The following is a 23,958-nucleotide window of genomic DNA, read 5'->3' on the forward strand; positions in this document are numbered from 1 at the left end:
TTGTTAGTTTTTTCTACAATAACTAGAAACATGTCTTATTAATGTAAAATACGCGAGTAAATTCATATATAAAATTTTCTATATCCTTCAGGTGTATACTAATGATTAACTTTCTTAAAAATATTTATGCTCAAGGCATATTTATATTGATATTTACAGTACAGTTTATTTAGCTCACAAATAGTGGTCTACCGGATCCAAAGTTCTTATTTTAAAATAAATGACCCGGATCTTCCAGTTACATCTAATTTTCAGAATATATAGTTTAAATTTCAAAATTTTACCGGAATATCTAGATTGAATTTCAAAAATTTCCAGAATATCTAAAGTAAATTCAAAAAGTTAACAAATTTCCCCGCAAGAATTTTTGAGATTTCTTTCGCGCTATATAAAAAAAACTCCAGAACATCTAGTTTAATTTTTTTTGAAAAAACTAGTGATCTAACGTTAAGGTACAAAATAAAAATTTAAATATGTTCTTGTAAAAGTTAAGTAGATATATATTATTTACTAAATTAAAATAACTTTATGATAACTTTTTTACACCACAGTAATTCAATGTCAGCTGTGTATTTAAAATATTTAAACGCAGAGTAACTATAAAACAACTATAAACAAGGACTTAAACATTTATTAAAATGAAATTTTGTAAAGAAAAAAACTTTATCTAATACATTTATAAAAAGCAGCTAACTAATAGTGTATTTTATATGTGATGTTAAAAATTTGATAAAACGTTATTACTTATAAAACATGACATCTTTTTTTTTAATACACAGTACATGTTTTTAATTGTTTTAAAATTTTAAAAGCATCATTGTTTGATTAATAAATACATATTATTGAACTTGAAAAACCGTAATTGATTAAATTTACAGATAACTTTACTTAAAATGATGAACTTTAATACTAAAACTACTACATATTAAAGAGTAAAAATGAGTAACTAATCGACAATAACAGACTAAATGATTTACTGACAGTTTTTTACCGTACATTTTACCTAATCAAATTAAAAGCACTGTAACAAGGAAGCGTAATGATAATCTTTTATAATTTAAAAGGTAAGCATAGTGCCAAAGTTGAAAAAAGTTTGCACCCAGTTATAAGCCAGCTAGATGTTCTATAAAAACTCTTGTGTATTTGACATGCCGAAATAAACTAAAGTCTTGTAAAATAAAGTTACAGCAAATGTTATCTTTATAAAAAACATTTCAACTAATGCATGGGCTCGTGCTTGTCGAGCGGGTAGTGCTGCTCGTACTTGCCGATGTGCTCCTTCAACTCTTCGTGTTGCTTCCGCAAGTGGGCGTTCACCTGCGAGTACACGTCCTCGAATATGCTCGACGGTGAGGGCTTCAACCGACCTTCCGCCGCCCCGAACTCCGACAGTATCTGTGGAACAAGAACTTTTTAATCCCTCTTGAAAATTATAATCATTTGAACTTTTAATAGTAATCACTATCATAAAATATTAAGAGTATACTGTGGTCGAATTTTTACAAAATATTCCTGATCTCAAGCTTTTGTATAAATTATCAAAACTATAATAAAACTATACTTTAAGATGTATCAGATCAACAGTTGTGGTTTAAAAAATATCGTAGAAGGAAGGAGCAAACTAAAATGCAAAATTTATTATTTTTTAATTCATATCTCCTTCGACCACTTTAAAAAAGTCTTACTTTTTTAAAATCTATTCTTAATAAATTTTTAGATGACTAAAGAGCACAAAATGTTCTTTTAAAAATTATTTTTGCAATGGTAGAGAGCTAATAAAAAATAAAACTACAACACCAAAGATTTTTGTTTTATAACATCAGCAGATTTTTTTACAGTAAGTAGAGGATATATAGGTGTATATTAGAGTATATAGCAGATAATAAAGCTTAAAATTCAGAAAAAAAATTTAACTATATATGGTAAAAAGTTTAAGTAAATGGTTGTTGAAAATTATATTTTATTGCTTAAATTAATGTATAAAACTGTATGCATAAATTTTATTAAGTTTTACCATGGTTAAGTGGAGTTAACAGAAAAATGTTCGGGCATACAAAACATTTAATGAACAATAAAACTATTTCAAAATACGTACATGTTTTCACTAATTCTACTTGAAATTTTTTTTTTTGATAACTAAAATTTTCAAAATATGTACTTAACACTATTAAAATCAAAAAACTATAACACGAGAATTTTCAAGAAAAAATATGAAATAGTCTCGAGTAGGTAAAATTACTTTTACTACTATTAAATAACTGTGAACAGTTTTTAAAAATTTCAGGAACAATTAATATAAAGTTTATTACTAGTTTAAAGTTTATATTGAAAAGCATTACGTTAAATTCAAACGAGGAAATACGTTTATGATTTTTCTTGTATATGTAGAACTCTAACCCTATGAAACTTATAACATTTTGTTTTTAAATAATTGCCACAATACTCTATTAGTTTCATATTGGTATGGTTAAAACTTTTCATTGACAAATTTCGAGATTTTCTGATGGCACATGAAATTAAAGGCTTTGGTTCTGATGACTTTCGCCGACGTTTTCTTTAGTTTTATATCGACATAAAAAGTTTAACTTCGATAAATTTTAGTTAAAACAAATTGTAAGGCTAACAAACCTGAATATTAAGTTTTACCACTATATTAATCTACATACAATACCTTAGTTTTCTCTTTTAAATGTTAAGAACAAATTAGAAAAAAAAAACTTTAAACTAAACTCAATTTTAATTTTTTTAAGTATTAACAACTTTTTCAAATGAATAAATATTTTCTCTTAAATAATCATACATTTTAAATGTTCAAAGAAAGGAAGATTCTTTAATATTAAAGACTCAAAAAAAGTAAATACACAAATAGAAAAGTTGATATGGTAAGCTTAATATATAAACTTTTAAATAGAAAACCAACATTTTTTCTCAGCGATTTGATGAGTTTCTTGTCTTCATCGTCACTCCACAAATTTCTCGTGTTCATCAGATACTTCTTCATTCTGGTGATCGGATCGAAGTTCTCCTTCCAATACTTCACTTCATCCGGTGTTCTGTACGTTGAGCTGTCGTCGCTCGTGCTGTGGTGTCCTATTCTGTTGGTGGTTGAATAAAAACTTATGTAATCAAACAACGATCAACTACAATTGCATCAAACATAACTAGTTGTTGGAACGTTAGAATAAGCAGTTTTGTAACGTTTGATAATAGTATTACTTTTTACTGACTGTAGTATCTCCTACTGTTACAGCATAATAAACTTAAACCAGGAGTTAGAAAAACTAACGCAAAGTAAAAATATTCGGCCCGCGATGAAATTTTCATTTAAAAACATACCTATAATAACAAAAAGGTTTTATGGTGAAAACTTAAAATTGGATTATTAATTTAGTAGCTAGTAATTATTAGTGCTTGATTATTTTACCACATTTTTGATCTAGAAAAGTATTTAGATTTTTACAAGTGCGGCCTCAGATTACTTTTTCATTTTATAAATTGCTAACGAGCAGCTTTTGTGTGGATAAATCGCCCGTTTCGTATAAATAACCCCTAGTCTCAATAGTTTAATTTCAAGTTTAAGGCCTTAACACATTGTTAAAAAGAATCATTATGATTTTTTTTATCTTTTAGATTTTTAACATTTTTTTTCAAACTTCATAAACACATCCAAACTAATATATACAGTAGTATTGATAGTGTTCTAGAAAGAAAATAAGCCAAGCACAGCTAAAGATTTTTATATCTTAATATAAAGCTTTGCTTGGAAATCTTGGAAAAATACATGACATTAAAAAAAGTATTCTGGTTTTGCTAAAAATTCATTATAAGATTAAATTTAAATAGTACTAAAAAATACGAGCTATAAATAACTATTGGTAGTAGTATTAAAATAAGTAGAAAACATACTAACAGTGTAGGTTAACAACTATATCGATACTGAATTTCTAAATTTCAACTTATCAAATACTCTAAACAGGTTTATTCCCATATTGTCTAACTAGCATTCTGTTCCTTATAATTATATCAATTTTTTCGAGCTGTTATATTGACTATTGCATTAAGGTTTTTTTAACGGTTAATGGTACCAAACTTTAAGTTACTTAAAACAAACAGTCTCTGAAAACTCCAGCAATACAACTTTAAATAATAAATTTACAGATGACTATAAACTTCAAAGTTTTAGAGACAGTTAAACTTTAAATATCATATGAAAATTCAATAGTAAACTACCATTAATAAATTAAAAGAAATATTTTAGTTTAAACATTAGTCTAACCTTTCTGACAACTAAATTAATGAAGCTGTTGTTTTATATTTTTATTTATGTTTATATATAAAACAGTTTATATTAAAATTTGAAAAACCGGTTAAATTTGGTCCTAGAAAATGCCCTGTATATTTGAGATTGCCATATCTTGGTAAAGTAGCAACTGCTCTAGAAAAGACTGTAAAATACACTGTAAACTCCACTTTTAACTCTGTACAACTAAGAATCAGTCATGCTACAAGAAAGCCCTTAAATGGAATTTGCAAAGACCGTACTGCCGATCAGGAAAAAAGCAAAATTATTTATATGTACAAGTGCCACTGTGACAGTGAGTACATTGGCAGAACGTCTCAAAGATTCCATATTAGAAGGGACCAACATGTTTTTAATTCCCTCAGAAGATGGATGGACACTGGTTTAAAAAAACCATCTAATAGATCATCAGCGATAGCTGAACACTTATTAAACAATTCAGATTGCGCAAAGAACTATAGTGATAGTAACTTTTCAATTTTAAGTAAAGCTCGTAATGATTATCACCTTAGTGTTTTAGAATCTCTATTTATAAAAACATGTAAACCTAAATTGTGTAAGCAACAATACGTTTATAAATCTAATCTTTATAAGTTGTTATAGATTTTAATTGAATTTTGTCGCTTATTTTTATTTTATTTTTATTTTTATTTTTAATGTTGTTTATCTTAGTTAAATTACTGATAAACTGTTTTTATATATGCATTTATGAATAGTGAATGTCTAATTAATTTTGCTCAATTATGCTAATTAGTGTTAATTGATTTTTCTGATGTAACCTCTAACTATTTATATACTCAAAATTTAATCTTAAAATTAGTTGCTAACTAAAGTAATTGAAAAGCGTTAGCCGAAATCGATTTTACTTGTTTGTTGCTTTAATAAAGATGTTTTTGAATGAATTTTGTCTTAGATTTCTGTACAAGATATGTAGTACTAAAAAGTTATATGCTAAGTTAAGACATAAGTACAACAAAGAACAATTGATATTGTTGAACAAAGTTCAGAAATGTAAACTGAAGTTACAAAATAATGTATTGAAAGTCAAGTTCTTAAATGATTGTATCCAGTCTCGTGTATGTCCAAATGTAATTTATCACAGAATAAAAAGGTCAAAACTTAAGCAAAGCCCATCAGTAGAAAAAATGTTTATAAAAGATGAAATTGGTAGACTGTGCAGTATGAACAAATATATTAAACTGAATTTTATCAGTAGTTTTAAAATTATTGTCACTTTTTTGTCATTGATAGATAGATTAAAGTTTATTAAGTATTTGAGTGAACTTATCAAAAGAAATGATAAAAAGATTCTGGATAAAAACAACAAAAGTTTACTACACCTCAGGACAAAACGTTTTGGTAATTTTTCTTCAACATTTACTAAAGTATTAAACCTCTCTGACTATGTACCGAATGTTAATGAAAAGTTCGTATTAGAAAATGGTCTGAAATTCTCTATCCCCTTTAACAACCTGCAACGTGAAAAAATTTTCTCTGAGTTTGAAATTTTATCAGGACAACTTAGACATCACAGACCAATATCCCAAGAGAAGTTAGACGGTTGTAATGCAAAGCTATACAGTTTGTCTCATTCTTTTACTAATGTAAAATGTAACTCTTCTGATTTTAGAATGTTTAAAGACTGCAATGAAGCCTATAAGTCTCTGAAATCTAATCCTGATATAGCAATTCTAAAGGCTGATAAGGGCTCATCTTTTGTTTTGTTAAATAGAGAGGATTATTTAAAGAAAATGTATGATATTTTAGAAGATAAAGATAAATTTATTAAACTAGGTCCTTTTGAAAGATTTGATTCAACTGTTAAAATAGAACGAGCTTTTCAACTTAAGCTCAGAGGTTGGTATGCCAAAGGTTATATTTCTAAGGATTTGTATGAGTCTATTAGACCTTCAGGTTCTCAGTGTCCGAAACTGTACGGACTACCTAAAACTCACAAAGACGGTGTTCCAACAAGACCTATTTTAGATATGAGTAGTTCTGCACAATATAAAATTTCAAAGCTTCTAATCAAAATCCTCGAACCAGTTTCCAGTAAGTATTCCACTTTCTGTATAAAAGACTCTTTCTCATTCGTTGAAGTCATAAGAAAAAATGCTTTTTTACCAAGTAACATGTGTTCTTTTGACATAAAAAGCCTCTTTACTAATGTCCCAGTGGATGAAACTATAAATATATGTCTTAATGAACTTTACAATTCTGGTCTTACAGCTCCTTCTATTCCAAAAGATGTTTGTCTTAGTATGTTAAACATGGCAGTAAAAAATGTTGAATTCAGATTTAATTCTTATATTTATAAACAGATAGATGGAGTAGCGATGGTTAGTCCACTTGGCCCTATTTTAGCCAACATTTTTGTGGGATACTTTGAAACATTGCTCTTTTCCAAGTATCAAAAACCAATAAACTATATTAGGTATGTTGACGACATTTTTGTGTCTTACAATGATGAATATAACATTGATGAATTATTTAGCAAAATTTCGAATTTACACCCAAATTTAAAATTTACTATTGAAAAAGAAAAAGACAATTGCTTACCTTTCTTGGATGTACATCTGTTGCGTACATCTTCCGAGTTGCTTACCACTGTGTACAGAAAACCTACATTTGCTGGTCAATATATTCCATTTCAGTCATTCTGCCCTTTATCTCAAAAACTCGGTTTAATCTCTTGTTTGGTATTCAGAGCATACAAGATTTGCTCGAAAAAGTTGTTTGAAGAGGAATTAGATAAAATAAAAAATATTTTTGAAGCTCTTGGTTATCCATCGCATATAGTCAGAAAGACAATTAACAATACAATCTCAAAATTTGAAAAACCGGTTAAATTTGGTCCTAGAAAATGCCCTGTATATTTGAGATTGCCATATCTTGGTAAAGTAGCAACTGCTCTAGAAAAGACTGTAAAATACACTGTAAACTCCACTTTTAACTCTGTACAACTAAGAATCAGTCATGCTACAAGAAAGCCCTTAAATGGAATTTGCAAAGACCGTACTGCCGATCAGGGAAAAAGCAAAATTATTTATATGTACAAGTGCCACTGTGACAGTGAGTACATTGGCAGAACGTCTCAAAGATTCCATATTAGAAGGGACCAACATGTTTTTAATTCCCTCAGAAGATGGATGGACACTGGTTTAAAAAAACCATCTAATAGATCATCAGCGATAGCTGAACACTTATTAAACAATTCAGATTGCGCAAAGAACTATAGTGATAGTAACTTTTCAATTTTAAGTAAAGCTCGTAACGATTATCACCTTAGTGTTTTAGAATCTCTATTTATAAAAACATGTAAACCTAAATTGTGTAAGCAACAATACGTTTATAAATCTAATCTTTATAAGTTGTTATAGATTTTAATTGAATTTTGTCGCTTATTTTTATTTTATTTTTATTTTTATTTTTAATGTTGTTTATCTTAGTTAAATTACTGATAAACTGTTTTTATATATGCATTTATGAATAGTGAATGTCTAATTAATTTTGCTCAATTATGCTAATTAGTGTTAATTGATTTTTCTGATGTAACCTCTAACTATTTATATACTCAAAATTTAATCTTAAAATTAGTTGCTAACTAAAGTAATTGAAAAGCGTTAGCCGAAATCGATTTTACTTGTTTGTTGCTTTAATAAAGATGTTTTTGAATGAATTTTGTCTTAGATTTCTGTACAATAAATTTTACACATAACGTGGGATATAAAATGTTTTACAAATTTTCATTAAAAATATTGAATGTAGAAAAATAGATATTAGTTTATTATACTTCTGTACTTCTGTACTTCTGCAGGCACAGAAACAAATTTTTATTATTCTATTGGAATGAGTCTAAAACCTAATAATTTAAATATTTTTAGCATTTTAATCATCCGTTAGTTTTTTCAGAATTTTGTTAAGAATTTGTTGTGTTTCCGTTTATATTACTGCATTTAGTTTTTTAATTTCTTTTATTTTTATTTATTAATTAATACCAATATTTAGTTCACCTAATTATGCATTTTTCATTAAAATTTGAATAGTTAATGTTTATTTATTTTTTACGCATCAATGAGTTCAGATTCACATTACTGCCAATGTCTAAATGTTATTTACTGTTTTGAAATTATTTGAAAAGGTCGGCTAAGGCCCACCGAAACCGGTAATAAACCAAAGCAGTGCTTAAACATTTGTTTTTATTATATACTTCTGTACAAAACTAAAAGAAAAATCGTTTAAAAAGTTTGACAACTGTTTTATTATTTCCAAGATAACATTAAAATTTTGAAATTTTTCTTCGAAATTTTGCAAAACAAAAAACTTTCTTGAGTTTATGACAATCATTTTAGAGTCAATTATATTTTGTTATTAATTGCAAAGAACAAAAATAACTACTTTTTCATACTACAGAAAAGTAATAATACTTGAACAACTCGCTTCAAAAAAGTCCTATCCAACAACGTCTACAATTTGGTATAAACGACCTTTTTGTTACGATACAAGTATCAACTTGTTGTACTTTTAAGATTTTCTAACCATACTCGCTATAAATTTTTAACTCATAACGGTACTTGCACCTACTACACCACATACCTGTAAGTCATGGCTTCTATGAGCACGGGTCGGTTCTCCTCGCACGCGATCTTCTTGGCCTTCCTGACGGCGTTGAACACCGCCAGCACGTCGTTGCCGTCCATCCTCACCGTCAGCATGCCGTAGCCCGCCCCCCTCGCAGCGATGCCGTCCCCCCTGTACTGCTCCTCCGCCGGAGTCGATATCGCGTAACCGTTGTTGCGGCTGTTTCAACGTTGTGTTGGTGGCAGGTTTGTTTGTAATTTGTTTTTTACAGGGTTGCCACTTGTTTTTCAAAAATTTTTCCAGGTTTTTAAAAGTACACATTTTTGGGTCTACTTTTGATTTAAGGTTAAGTCTAAGGTAAGAAACTGTGTTATATAGTATAAAAACATTGAAAAGATAATATAAAGCTACTTTAAATATGCTTTTTAATTAAAAAAATTTTAATGAGGACAAATTTGTTTTATTTATATGAGAGTTTTTTGGGGCAAATCGAAATTTTACTACAGAACATCCGAAAATTGTTAAAAGTCCAGGTTTTTCCAGGTTATTTTTGCCTAAATTGACGAATTCCAGGTTTTTCAAGGTTTTTCCAGGTTTCCAGGTAAAGTGGCAACCCTGTTTTTAAAGCTTATTTGAAAGAGATCGAACTTAAAAAACAGACCTAAACTTTAAAAAAAATATTGCAAACGCCTTATTGTGACTGTTTCAATGTTAAACAGATTTACTATTACTTTTAAATAAAAGTTAATATTTTTGAAAAACTATTTTTTAAACATACCATATCTTAACATTATTTTTGATTAAAAGCATTTAAAAGTGCGGCTTTATGACATTTTATCTGTGTTTTAATATTAAAAAATATTTAAAATGTTACTTGATCTAATAAAGCTTAACTTATTTAATAAACAATCAACCAGAAGAACAAGCAAGGAGCATCGAGAGTGGCAGCGAAATTGAAGGCGGCGTGGGCGTCACCCTCAGAAGCGGCCCCCTCGCCGAAGTAGCAGATGACACAGGAGCCCGGATGCGATCTCTTCATGGCGTACGCTGCACCCGACGCCTGCAATTATTTCGTTGTATCGATAATATGAACATTGATAGAATTTTTTAAGATTTTTTTTAATCAACTTACCAGCCAGACATTTGTCACATCTGTTACTTAATTATTTTTCAAAAACTCAATTTTTCAAATTTATGTGTACTTTTTTTTTCATTTAAAACTGCAACAACATAAAATTGATAAGATTGTTATTTATATATATTACCTTGAAATAAATTACAAACTTTACAAATCTCTTAGATTTTTAAATAGATAAATTTTAATACCTATACTTACTTCGACTTTTAAACACTTATTTATAACAAACATTAAGCTAAGAGGTTCAATAATAAATACTTAGCGATTACAGTCTTTTTTAACGCTTATAATTGTCATAATCTTTGTCAAATTTTATTTATTTGATATTGTTTATATAAGCTATATAACTTTGTAAAGTTAGAGCATGTTTTCTTTTCTTAGTGAAAACAAATTTCAGCTTTTGCAAAACATTAGATAAAAAAATAAAGATAACAAAAGAAAACGTTTAAATTATTTTAATTTTCTTAACCAAGTATTACAAAACCAAATTTAGTTGAAGAAAATAAACTTTCATTTAAAAATAATTACTTCAGTTTGTATTTAACAAAGTTTTATAGAATCATTTAAACATAAGTATAAAACCCTATATAAAAAAAAAATTTCTACTAATTACGTACATTTAAATACAGTTTAAAATAATTTTTCTTAACACTAAATAGTAAACTAAAACATTAAAATAAAAACCTGAGGCATTTGAGTAGCAAGTGGGGAGCTAATTGTAACAAAGTTTAATTTTTTAGAACCATAATGCACAGGCATTTGTTTACCCTGAGCAGGATCGTTCTTATTTGCATAACATTGATCCATGAATTCGTCTAATCTGAACCCTCTCCATGCTAAAACTCCTGTTTAAAAATGTTTTTTACAGAAATTATATGTTATTAGTTGCATACTGAAAAAACTTATGTTTTTATAACATTTTACCTGTATAATAAAGTAACTACAACTTTATCGTTTGATAAAATATTCTTTTAATTGTTGTTAGCTGAAAAATACACCATAGCTTTAAAAACTTATACAAAAAAATTTGAAAAATATCTTTTTTTTTATCTGATACAAAACTCAGACAAAATTTGACAAAAAAAGCTCTTTAACAGCAGCACAAGATTGATTATAGATGTTTAAAATATAACAGCAAAAAGCTTTGTTATTGAGATGAAGCTCAAAATACTTGAAATAATTAAGTTTCTTTAAAATCTGTTCATTTTAATACTTATTTCAAATACATACATTAAAAACTAAAATACTCTAATACAGAGTTTTCAAAAAAGAGCCATTACGGAAATTTAGGGGGCCATAAGCAGCAAAAGGCCAAAGAGGGGAGGCATGAGGCTATAATTTGAAACTTACACTAGATATTCTGGAGTTGATGGTAAAGAGCAAAACAAGGTCTTAAAGGAAGTTTTTTGAAAAAACTTGCCGGAGGAGGGCACAGCTTTTTTTATTTTATTAAATGGGGCGTTGTGAAAGAAATTTTGGGAAACCATGCTCTAATATAAAACCATTTGATTTTTTTACCAAACATTTAAAAATAAAAATACCAGCTTCTCTGTATTGCCCGAACACGAGATCATCGTTGGTCAGTGCGGCAGCCGATCCTATCTGAGCCGCTTCCTCGCCGTAGTTGGTCATGTAGAATGAAACCCTGCCCTGCCTCTGCGCGTTGTACATGATGTCGTCCATCTGGTTCTGCTGCACCATCGTTTTGTACATCTTCAACAGCATGTCGTCCGGTATCTGTGCATTTAAAATTACTTTTTCATACTGTTGTTCGGTTCGTAAAATTTTTGAGTGATTGTGTTGTGCACGTCTAAAGAGAGCATTTTATGACGATTTTTAATAATTTCAAAGCCCTATTTGATAAAAGATTATACTGAAACTTTAATTGAATTTTTACTGTACATATAGAAATATAAAACAAAATTGTTTATAAGTAAGTTTAGTAAAGTTTAGCAAACTTATCAACTAAGCCAGTGCTTCTGAAATAAGGTTCCGCGGAACCCTAGGGTTCCGCGACGCCTCTCAGGGGTTCCGCGAAGCCTTTCGAAATTTAAATAAGAACATTTATTTTATTAAACATTTTATGTAAAATTAAAATTAGGGGTTCCGCGGAAAAGTTGAACTTTGGAAAAGGGTTCCGCCACTAAAAAAAAGGTTCAGAAGCACTGAACTAAGCTATCTAACTTTCAAACTTCAATAATAGTTTTAAATTTTATAAAAACAAATGAATATCAGAAAGACAATTTGTTATTTAATCATTTTATTATGCTATCATAAAAAACTGAAATATAAACATTTTTTGGTGTTGTTCTTCATAAAGTAGTGTTAATGAAATGATTTATTAAAATCTCATTTTAAAAATTGTTTTTTTTAGTAACGATTTAGGTTGTTCAAACTTAAGTATTTATTCAAAATTCATATTTAGCAATAGTCTTTACCTTTTTATATATAAGACTAGTCATAGCTAAGTTTAATATCATATTATACAACTTGGTATACTTACAATTCCCACCCGCGATCAATTACAACCCAGAAATAATAACTTTCTTACTTTATTTTTTTTTGCTTTTTTGTTTTGGTATTAATTTATTTTTAACTATCACTGTTACCCCTTACCCTTGTTCAGTAAGCGGTTTGTAAGGGAATTGTGCGCGGTTGGGGATTGATCGCGGGTGGGAACTGAGCGGTTTCCATATAACTTATAATTATGATAGTTTGCTACAAGTACAATATTTATATCTGAAAAAGACTTAACATTTAGTAAAAAAGAATAAAAAACTATAGTTTTCAAGTAATGAGTTCTAGTTTAATGCTGACATTATTAATATTATAACAATTTTTGGTAGTTATAAATTTTTAAACAAATACCATAAAACATTTAAGGCTACAAGATTGTCACTATTTTTTTAAGTTTTCAAAAGAATTTTAAATTTAAGATACAATTAATGCTAGAACTTTTGAACTAAAAAATACTAAAAATATTTAGCTTTAAATTTCTATTTTCACCTAATTAAATTTCTAAAAATATAAATTATAGTTGTAAATGATAATACTAGTACTTTTTCTGATATACATTTATTTTGCCTCATTTAAAAATATTATTTCATGTTATGCTCTCATCCTTGAAAAGTATAATATATCAATGATAAAATTATTAAAATTATTAAAAAACTTAAACCATGCAAAAAAAAATAACAAAATAGTTACATGTTGCCATAGAAAATTTCAATAAACTATATTGAAAATACAAAAGTTCTACTGTATTTTATCAAGTATTTTTCTACTGTATTATCTCTATTGTATCCCATTGTATAACCTAACAGTATTGAAAGCAGGTACTATTCTTTAAAGTCTATTTTTCATGAAATAAAACTTGTCTTGAAAACACACATTTAATAAACTTTTGGTCTGTAGGACATAAAAAAATTTTACAATTTTATTTATAATGTTTATAAGTAGAAAATAAAAATTAGATTTGTATGTAGAACTATATCAGTGATAAATATATTTTATTCGTAAAATGTTTGTATAAAAATGTTCTATACATTAATAAAAATATTTAATATACCATTTGCAACTAAGTATGTAAAGGTTACTTATTTTATTTTTTATTTTATTACAGTTTCACAAACGTTTTCAAAACTATACTAGTTTCATTCTCAAGTGGTAGATGTTAAATGTTTTTTTTTTTTTTTGGTTATCAAAATAGTTTGAAAATTAAGTTTAAATTATGATGTATGATTAAATTCAAACAAATACAATTTTTTTAAAGTTTAGCAAGTAAACCTTAAGTAAAGATATGTTAATTAATAAATTGTTAATAGTTTTGCTTTTACATCTAATGTTATTTGCGTATTAAACTTAGGTCGTTCTTCCTTAATCTATATTGATTCAGGGCTGCCACTTGTTTTTTCAATTTTTTTTCCATGTTTTCCAAATTTCTTCCAGGTTTTTAAAAGTACATATTTTTTAGTCTATTTTTAGTTTTAAGTTAATTTCTATTTAAGAAACTGTGTTAAATAGCATAAAAATATTGAAAAGATACTGTAAAGTTACTTTAAATGTGTTTTTTGATAAAAACATTATTAATTATATGATAGACTTTTCGTATCAAATCAAAATTTTACAACTGAAAATGTTAAAATTATTAAAAATTCCAGGTTTTTCCAGGTTTTTTTAGCCTAAATTGTCAAATTCCAGGTTTTTCAAGGTTTTTCCAGGTTTCCAGGTTAAGTGGCAACCCTGTTGATTCCAGGCTGTAGAGTTCAAACAGTTTGCTAGTTTAGACATCAAAAGCTTATCATATTGGAAGAATTAATTGAAGACATATTAACAACAATTTATAAAATAAATATCGAATAAATTTTAAAAGAAAACAAAGTTACTAAAAATATATTACAAAAAAATTTACAGTTGTGCTCCCAAAGTGTTTTTGTTTATGGTGAAAAAGTCTACAAACAAATAGACGGTGTTGTAATGGGTCGCCCATTAGTTTGTAGCATCAAAAGAAAACTACCAACTACAAAAAAATTCATAAACAGAATTTCGATTCTACACAAGATATGTAGATGATATATTTGTAGTCACACAAAACTACACTGATTAAATTAACTTCTGTTGTGAAATGAATACTCTACACCCAAACTTAGAATTCACTCTAGAAAGATCTTTTGTAGAAAAACTACCGTTTCATGACACTGAAGTAAAACAAGTATCAAACCAAATACACACAAATGTTTACAGAAAACCAATAGACACAGGCCTAATAATGCAATACACTATCTAAGTCTAAAGTCTTGGAAACTTAGTTTGATAAACTTTTATCTAAACAGAGCGCTAAATATATGCTCAAATTTCACCACTTGCAAAGAAGAACTTACAAAAACTTAAAACTTATAACTTCGGAATCAGTATCTAAAAATCCTTCTAGAGTTTATAATCAACAAACTCCTTGAAATTCATAAAATCAACATCTCAACATTCAAACAAAACCAAAAGATTAACACAAAAAATGAAAAAAAAAACATTGAAAATTGTTCTTGTTTCACAGCAGTTTACGTTAGTAATTGTTTATAACAAATCCAAAAAAAAATTATTATGATTCCAAAAACATCTATTGTTATAAAACCGGCCTTCACCAGCAAAAAAGTTTCTACTTCAGCAACAAAAGTAAATGCTCAGAAGTATTTGACGGAAACGTTATTTATAAACACACCTTCTCTGCAGATCAGAGCATCTCCTTTATTAGAGAAAAACCACAAGAGGTCTTCCAAAGAATTACAGACCACTGCAAAACAGACAAAAACGGCGCAATATTTGACCATCTTTTTAATTGCACACGCTGTAAAAACTCTGACATAGTTCAAAACTTTAAAGTTTTGAAACAATCTTAACAAAGCGAACTCTAAAGCCTGGAATCAATACTGATTGAGGAAGAACAGTTTAAATTAAATACGTAAATAGCATTAAATGAAAAAGCAAAACTATTAACAACTTATTAATTAACATATCTTGACTTAAAAGTTACTTGTTAAACTCTAAAAAATATTATTTATTTGAATTTATTTATATGTCATAATTAACACTTATTTTTTAAACTATTTTACTATGCAAAATCTTTTTTAAACTCATTTAACATCTACCACTTGAGAAAGAAACTAGTATAGTTTTAAAAACGTTTGTGTAATAAAATATTAAAAAATGAGTAACCTCTACATACTTAGTTGCAAATGGTATTACGTTTAAAAACCTTCCTATAATAGTACAAAGAAATATTCTGATATACAAAAAATTTTCAAAGTTTTATAACTGATTTCAATCATAGACTACAACAACACTTTTATAATGTCTAATGACAGGGTTGCCACGCAAAATCTTGTAAATTTAGCTGGACATTTCAAGATCTTGACCGATTTAGCCTGACTTTTACCTACCTCTTAGGTACGCGTTTTAAGTATGCACTTTTACTTAGATACGCATTCTGAGTACATATACTTAAATAAGTACATATATTGATTACATATACTTTGACAAATACGTATTTTAGTACGCACTTCTTATTTAGTATACATTTTTGAACCAAAATAAAAATTTCTATCGCTCTTCTTTTTTATTTTTGTCATAATATATACTTTATTTGCCACTCACAAAAAATAATTTTGCCATTTTTGTAAGCATTAAAACAGTAAGTAATATTACATCAAATAAGCATCAAATATAGTTTTAAAATAAAAACAACATCACAAAAAATAACTAATTTTTTTTTGTTATATTGAAAAAAAATTAAAGAAGATATTACAAAAATATAAAAAATCAGTTTACATACTACTTGTTTCATTAGTTTAAAGAAAATTACTTATACTAATACATAGTTTAAAAAGATATGAATATTTTAAACATTTACTTAACTAATTAAAACTTTCTAAAATTACTTGTGGGTCCTGTGAAGTGTTTATAAGAGATCCATCTGGTTTGAGAACTTGGTAAATTGGAATTGCATCTTCTACTTTAGGTTCAAGAAACTCCAAGTTGCTGATTGTTTTGTAAGGTCCCCCAAACACATACTGCTGATTTCTCAGTACAGTGCTAGTAGACAATGTTTTTTTCTGTTATGTTGTTTTATAAATTTATTTTTGAAATTGTTAACAACATTAATTTCAATAGATTCCTTAAATTAAAAAAAAAACTTAAAGTAGTTATTATTGAATTTCAGATTAATTTTTCTAACCAAAAATTTTAAACTTGTAAATTATATATAATTACTGATAAAAATATTTAACAGATGTGATAAAATAACTTCTGATACAACTTTTATGTTGTATGAGTAACAAGTAATTTAGGAAAAAATAAAGAATAAACCACAACTTAAAAATATATATAAAAAACTTAATGTAAAACTAAAATAATCAATTAAAAACAAACCAATGTTTGAAATGCTGAAATTTTATTAGTTACTTGAGATGGTCTGCTAATAACACCAAACAAAACACGTTTACTTAACATAATTATAATCCTAAAAACAATGTTATAAATAAATTTATTAACAATTATTTTATAAGATAATTAAATGAATACATAATAACAATTAGTTTAATTTGTCTAATTACAAATTTTTATTTCAATGTATTTCAAGAAACAAAAACTTTTCTCAACTAATAAAAGTTTAGTTTATAAGCTTTAAAAAAAGTTTAAGACAAAAATAGTAAATTGTTCATATTTGTGGCTTGTTATGACTAGTGTTTTGGGCTATATTATATGCTTTTTTTATGTACTCACCAAAGCAGCTAACTGAGATGGCCAAGATCACAGTATTTAAGTTTAAATTTTGCAGTATTGCTGATGAACATATAAGCTTATATTATTTTGGACTTATATTTTGACCTTGTAAGTATTTATTTGTCAAATAAAGGGTTATTCAATATAACTAACACGTAGTTAAATTATTAATTATACTAATAGTTGTTTTTTAAATGAACAAATAAAGATTTTCTCAAGGTAAAATTCACAAACTGTGATAATTTGGTTATGCATTTTTTAGAACAATAAAAACAAATCAATTTATAACTGTACTTTTAACAAGATTTCTGCAAAATTTTAACTGTTTAAATGAAGAATTGTTTGTGTTGAAGTGCTTTGGGAAATGGCTTATACTTAGAAAAACAAATATAGGTTTCCTATTAAGATTAAGTTCAGATTATTGTAAAATTTCTAATGAAATAGTTAGAACAGTAATAAACAAATGAGATCATGAGTATATAGTGTAAATTTACGAACATGTCTGCAAAATTTGAATTGTTTACATAAAAAAATTGTTTGTTTTAAAGCACTTTGTCTGATTTTTTCCAGTTTGACTTTGCCTAGTGAAAAAAAGACTATAACTTTAATATAGGTATATAAAACTACAAGTGATATGCAAAGATTTTTATTATGTATGTGTGTTTTCTGTCTTAAAACGTTCAACTATTACAATGTTTACTTATTGAAGTACATAGTTACTTAGAGAATTGAGCTACTAGATTGATGACCTTTTTTTATCAATAAAAAATGTAAACTGGACTTAGTCTTCATAAACATCTAAATAGCTTAAAGAAAAAGAATTTACAACATTAGACAATTTAAGTGCAATCAAATAGTTTGCATCAAGGTAAAACTAAAAACTGTTTAAGACACTCACTTTTGACTAGATAATTTTGCAAAGGGTAAAGTTTAAAACGGATATAGTTTTACTACAAAGAAATAAGTAACAAGCATTTGTAAAATTATACTTAAAAGTAAATAAGTAACTATATGTTTCTTAATTAAAACATAGTTTAATTTAGTGCTAACTATAAAATACTTATAAAAAATATCTTCAAAACCAGAAGGCAAACTTTAAAAACTTACAAAAGTTTTATAAGTAAAATATAGCAACTTATTGAACAACAATAAAAGCTACCAAAAAACATTTGGTCCTTAGGACTTGGTGCATGTAAAAACCTTCTGGTTAGCGGGTTGCACACTACTTATATACAGTTCTATCCTGGACAAGATGTTTAAAGGTATCCGTGGTGTACAACTTTATAACCAAAAGCTTTTTTCTTACACCAGGTCCTTGGACCAAACTTTTTGAGCGCTTTTTTTGTTGTTGAATTAACTGTTGTAATGTCTTGTCCAGGACAATAGTTTTAAGCCAGTAGTTCTTAAACATTACAAAAGCTGCACACACCAAATTAATTTAAAATGAGTACTGTTCACACTGAAAAAAAAGAAAATTATAAAAAACAGTATGTTTAATGTTGTAAGTATCTAATTTTTTAAACAAAATAATAACTGCTTATTGTTCTAAAAATTACAACAGAATAATGATGGAAGGATCCTAATGACAAACAACTTTAAAAACTCTCTGAGTTAAACATTGCAAGATTGAAACCTTATAGTAGACTCATAAACAAAACAAACTAATTTCAATAACCTTATTTTTCACCTTACCAACTTTTTGTGAACAACAAAATAACTTCTATGCACACTACAAAGCACACCCTTTAAACCACTTGTCTAGGCATTGAAACTTTTTTAGAAACTAATGCCAATAGGTATTGATAATATTAATATATTTATCGAATTTTTATTGGCTGTTATTTAAGGTTTGCTTGGTTGCTGCATTGAGAGATGTTGCCAAAAATTTTCCATTGCAATAGATATTTTTTTTTTCTATTAAATAAATGATTTTCAACTTGAGGGTAAGTACCTATTTTTGAGGGAATATTGTAGATGAGTATAATTATCATTTTTTAGATTTTAAATTTAGAGTAATTAAGATTATATCGTTACAAAACTTTATATCTTTAAATACTTTGATTATTACTAATTTAGCTAATTTATTGCAGTAAAGCAATTTTTAACTTTTTATCTTCAAAAATATATTTGTTTACACAATATTTTAATGTGAAATATATGATTTTTATCACATAACTACCTATCTGCTTTAGTTTTTGTCATAAATTTAAAGATTATTTAGTTACAACTTCACAGTTTTTTTTTTGTTTGTGCGTTATCTTACATAACTTTTTAACTACCAAAAACATTATATTTAGTTCGTTTTGGCACTTTCTCCTTTATTTACAAAGCAGACCGCAATGACAATTTATCTAGTTGTTTTTTTTTTTTACTTTTTTGTCTTATTTCTTAAAGATTAGACGCTAGAGTAAAACCGATTAAAGTTTAGTATAAAAGCTAATACTCTAGAGTTCTAAACAAGACGTTAAACTGTATCCAAAAAGTTTACGACTCCATAACCGAAATATTTTTCGTACGATACTAGATCCTGAGACCAAATGAACGCTTTCTTGTTGTACCATTCATACACTAGTTTCTATAAAACTTCATTATTAGGCATTTTAGAAGAATTGTTATCTATCTGAAACTTTTTTATTAATATTTTTCAAAAGCAGTTTCATAACTTTCCTTAAATTGAGTTTAATTTAAATTTTAATTTTATTAACAGAACAATGTTTCACTCGTTTAAACTAAATCAAATAAGATCATCAGTTGAATAAAATTTTTATTTTTTTAAATGTAAATATGCAAGTAGACATTAGGCTAAACTTGATAAAAAAAATGGAACTTATGTAAATATACAAACAAAATAAAGCTTATAGTTAAAAACTATAAACTAAAGAAAATCATTATATTATAAGGTCAGTTTATGTTAAGGTTAGAAAAATGTGAGCTACTTGATAACATTATAAATTTAAAATCTCTAAAAAAATCATACTTACAATTAGCAGGTTTGTAAAGTTTGTGAACAAAAAAAAACAAAAACACTCTTACAAACAAAACACTAAAATAAATCACTGCTTTTTTATTGTTAAAAAAAAATCTATCGTGTCGTTACGTAATTTGTTCAAAAAACCTAACAATATTATAAATTTGAAACTTTGAAATCGGTTACTTATATTGGTTTTAATATTACATTTCAGGGACTTGGCTTGGTACGTTTTTTGCAAATCTACAGAAACGTAAACTTATGTGCGAAAAAACTTGCTTTTATTTCAGCTTGAAAATACTCTGATTTTTTAGCTTTAAGTATTCATTTATGCTTAGTTATGCACTCCTGAGAGATAATTTTGACATATATGTACTCTTTATCATTTTTAGTGTCGTAAAAAATTGAACGAATTATATACATCCAAATTGTAACATTTAGCGCGTTAAACCTTTGTTTTGTCAAAAAACTACAATGGAAAATTAAACCCATTGGAAGCTGTAGCTTCAAAAATCAAAATCATACAATTTTATGTTACAAAATTTTGCATAAATTGTTGTTACTATTGACTACGTTAAATGTTTGATTTTATACGTTTAAATGTTTGAATGAAAACAATATTAATGTTTTTGAGTTAAATTGTGATTTTTTTTAATGAATGTTTTCTGGGTTTACACAAGTGGCATGACATAAAGAGTCAAATTGGGTGTATAGCAAAATAATTTGCCTTGTATACAGTTATCACTCGTACTTCAACATTCCATTTTTGATGTATTATCATAACTGCGTAATTTCAGATTAAATTCAATAATATTAGAGGTAGTTTAAATTGCTGTGTTCCCGCTAGGACGTGTTATTTCAGATGTTTTAGTTTTTGCAGATTCGTAACTTTTTTGAGCTAGCTACGTCCCTGTTACAGTTTATTGTTTATTGTGATCTTTAACGTAAAAAGTACATCAACTGAGTTTAAATATATTTCAAAATTGATGAGTTTACAAAAAACACAGTAATGTTTAACAGAAAGTTGGTATGAAAAAAACTATTTACGATAAAAACCTCCTTATGTTCGCACACAATAATGGATATTTTTAGTTGTATGTTTAGTTTTAATTTAAATTAACTTAACTAAAATTTAAATTTTGCCACAAATTCAAACTTAGTATTATAATTTAACTTGTTTTTAAATAAAAATTTGTTTTAACCAAAAGTTTTTATACAAAGCATTTGAGCGGGATTTCAAATTTTCATAGCGATTACAAGCACAATATTGTTTAAATTTTCAATAGTTACGTCACCATTAAAATAAGCTACATTAAGTTCAACTCAATTTTAAGCTCACTTTATTAATTAAAATTTTGCTTAAGTAATTTTTACTCTGTAAATTAACTAGAAAAAATAAAGCTACATACAGCTTTTATTATTATTGCTGTTATATTGATTTTAAAACTTAACTAAAATTTAAACTTCACCTAAAACTCAGTCTTAATATCAAAATTTGATTCGTTTAGTTTGTTAAGTAAAAAATTTTGAGTAAAAATTTAATTTTGTTTTAATTTAATTGTTTAAATGCTATTTTCCATGACTGTCACATATCTTTTTTAGATTTATTTAAGCACTGACGAGGTCTTTGACCGAAACTTAGTTTGTAAAATAAATTTTTGAAAGAATAAATTTATTATTTCTCCTACAGTAGTTGAGATCTCTCTATTTGTTTTCTTAAAACCAAAACATATAGTAATAATGTATTGTTTTACAAGTACTTTTTAAACCCTCAAACCAATTCACAAAAAAGCCTCGTTTTGTTCCAACATAAATTAACGAGAACTCGCCGAAAAGTATAATATTTTAAGCTTTATAAAACAACAACACATACACTTATTTCGTTACTTCTTACTGAAAAATAAGGGCTTTTGTTTTTAAGAAGCTTAAAGAACTTTAAAAAATATTAATATTTTTAAATTAAAACAAACTACTTGTAAAAAAATATCGATTGTTACTATGATGTAATTGTTAGTATAGAAAGTACTACCAAGCTATTAAGTTAAACTTTAGATTAGTCAATTGTTCATATTTCTTTGTTATGATAAATTTGATCTAGACCGTGGTTCCCCAAATTCGTTAAGTGGTCGACCCTGGGAAGAAAATATAGAAAAATTGCCCCTTTACTAGTTTTTAACTATTTACTTTCTCTCTATAAAATTATTTATTGATCCCTGATGGCCAAAATCGCCCCCTAAGGACCGACATTGGCAATTTTGGTAAACTGTGTTCTATACTAGTATCACTTTGAAATTCAAAGTTTGAATGGTTTCAGAAATTATAAATGGTTGTTAATAAAAATATAAGTCTTTTATCTATTCTAAATGCTTATTTTGTACCTCGGGAGTCGGGTCCTAAAATCAAAATTTCTAGCTATTTTTGTCATTTAATAAAAAAAAATTAAAAACAAGCAAGTGTTGTACTATTTTATTAATATTTTGTATATGTTTTTTATTATGTAACATGTATATCATTATATTTGAAGCTTACTTATCACGAATTTTGAGCTGCTATTATTTATAGTTATTGTAAATTGTTGTTATAGAGTATACAAACATTTATTTTCTACACTTCATACTCTATTTTATAAATGTAAAATATTGTTAGCAGCAAAAAAAAAACTATTATTTATTGAACGACAAAAAAATAACGCTCAAAATATTTGGTCCTAGTACCTGTTGCACGAAGAACCTTTCGTTTATCGAGTTGCACACCACAGATACTTTTTAACGTGATGTCCAGGACAAATATATTTATAAAAATATAAATTTATAATATAAACAATACTTTTTATAAGTTTTTTTGATGATATTTCCAGAACTCGGTGAAAACGGGTTATTAGTTTAATAAAGCGAAATGTGCGTCAGTTTTCAATAAAATTAATTTTGTAAATTAATTTTATAAGTCCGTGAAATTTAAAACAGCTACTTTTATAAAAACCAAATTTATGGCAGCTAAGACAGTCTTGTTAGTTTTTTTAACCTTGTAAATATTTTTTTAATATTAAACAAAACAAGTTTTCGTATTAATTCAGTAAACTTTTATCTTAAAATTTAAACTAATAGTTTTTTTATTATAAAATACTTTCAAGTTTACAACAATCAAAAACCTAGGGTTAAGATTATAATTAAGTCTGTAATTATCAAAAAAAATCTATTAGGTTTTAATTTTTAAGTAAAATGTTTTTGGTTTATTGCAAAAGTCAATATTCTGAAGTCTATTTAGAAGCTTTAAGTTCATTAACTTGTATCTGATTCAGAGCTCTGAATTTATTTCATGAGTAGTATTTTCACTTCCCTCTCTAAAATTTGAAGTTAAATTTTCTAGCTTAAATTTATGAGCTTACATTAACAAGCAGATAGTTATACTTATGTTCAAAATTTGTCAATGTTGAAGTCAATAACTCTTTTTAAAATAACATTAAATGATGAATAAAGTCTAATTTAAATGAAGCAGTTCTACTGGTTTTTATAGTAATTATTAACAAAAAACTTATTAGTTATAGAAAATATAATCTCTAACATTAGTATATACAATTAAGATACACTACTTATAGGTTACTGGTTGCCAAGCACTACTTAAATTTTAATTGGTTTTATTTTGTATTAATAAAAAACTGGTGTTTGCATATGTAATTATTCTTAATTTATAATTCTT

At 26.8% G+C, this 23,958-nt stretch overlaps 1 protein-coding gene across 1 annotated transcript; it reads right to left on the reverse strand.

Moving 5' to 3' along the window:
• Positions 1-613: 613 nt before the first annotated feature.
• LOC145837113 (2-oxoisovalerate dehydrogenase subunit alpha, mitochondrial-like) lies at positions 614-17,027 on the reverse strand. Its single transcript, XM_082944879.1, has 8 exons — positions 16,941-17,027; positions 16,451-16,624; positions 11,561-11,756; positions 10,704-10,864; positions 9,796-9,941; positions 8,897-9,100; positions 2,921-3,095; positions 614-1,395 (listed from the first exon to the last, which is right to left on the reverse strand). The coding sequence occupies exons 1-8, from the start codon at positions 17,019-17,021 to the stop codon at positions 1,219-1,221; spliced, it is 1,314 nt and encodes a 437-aa protein (XP_082801005.1). The 5' UTR covers positions 17,022-17,027; the 3' UTR covers positions 614-1,218.
• Positions 17,028-23,958: the final 6,931 nt, after the last annotated feature.

The sequence above is a fragment of the Thalia democratica genome, chromosome 5 (assembly GCF_965202585.1).
Source record: "Thalia democratica chromosome 5, ktThaDemo2.hap1.1, whole genome shotgun sequence".
Classification (NCBI taxonomy): Eukaryota; Metazoa; Chordata; class Thaliacea; order Salpida; family Salpidae; genus Thalia; species Thalia democratica.

What these genes read in the sequence shown, in the direction of transcription:
- LOC145837113 (XM_082944879.1), bottom strand. Translation starts at nt 17,021, where the DNA reads ATGTTAAGTAAACGTGTTTTGTTTGGTGTTATTAGCAGACCATCTCAA. An exon ending in TTTCAGCATTTCAAACATTG is followed by an intron (nt 16,625 to 16,940) that starts GTTTGTTTTTAA and finishes ACAACATAACAG; the next exon opens with AAAAAAACATTGTCTACTAG. An exon ending in TTGCTACTCAAATGCCTCAG is followed by an intron (nt 9,942 to 10,703) that starts GTTTTTATTTTA and finishes AAATAATTGCAG; the next exon opens with GCGTCGGGTGCAGCGTACGC.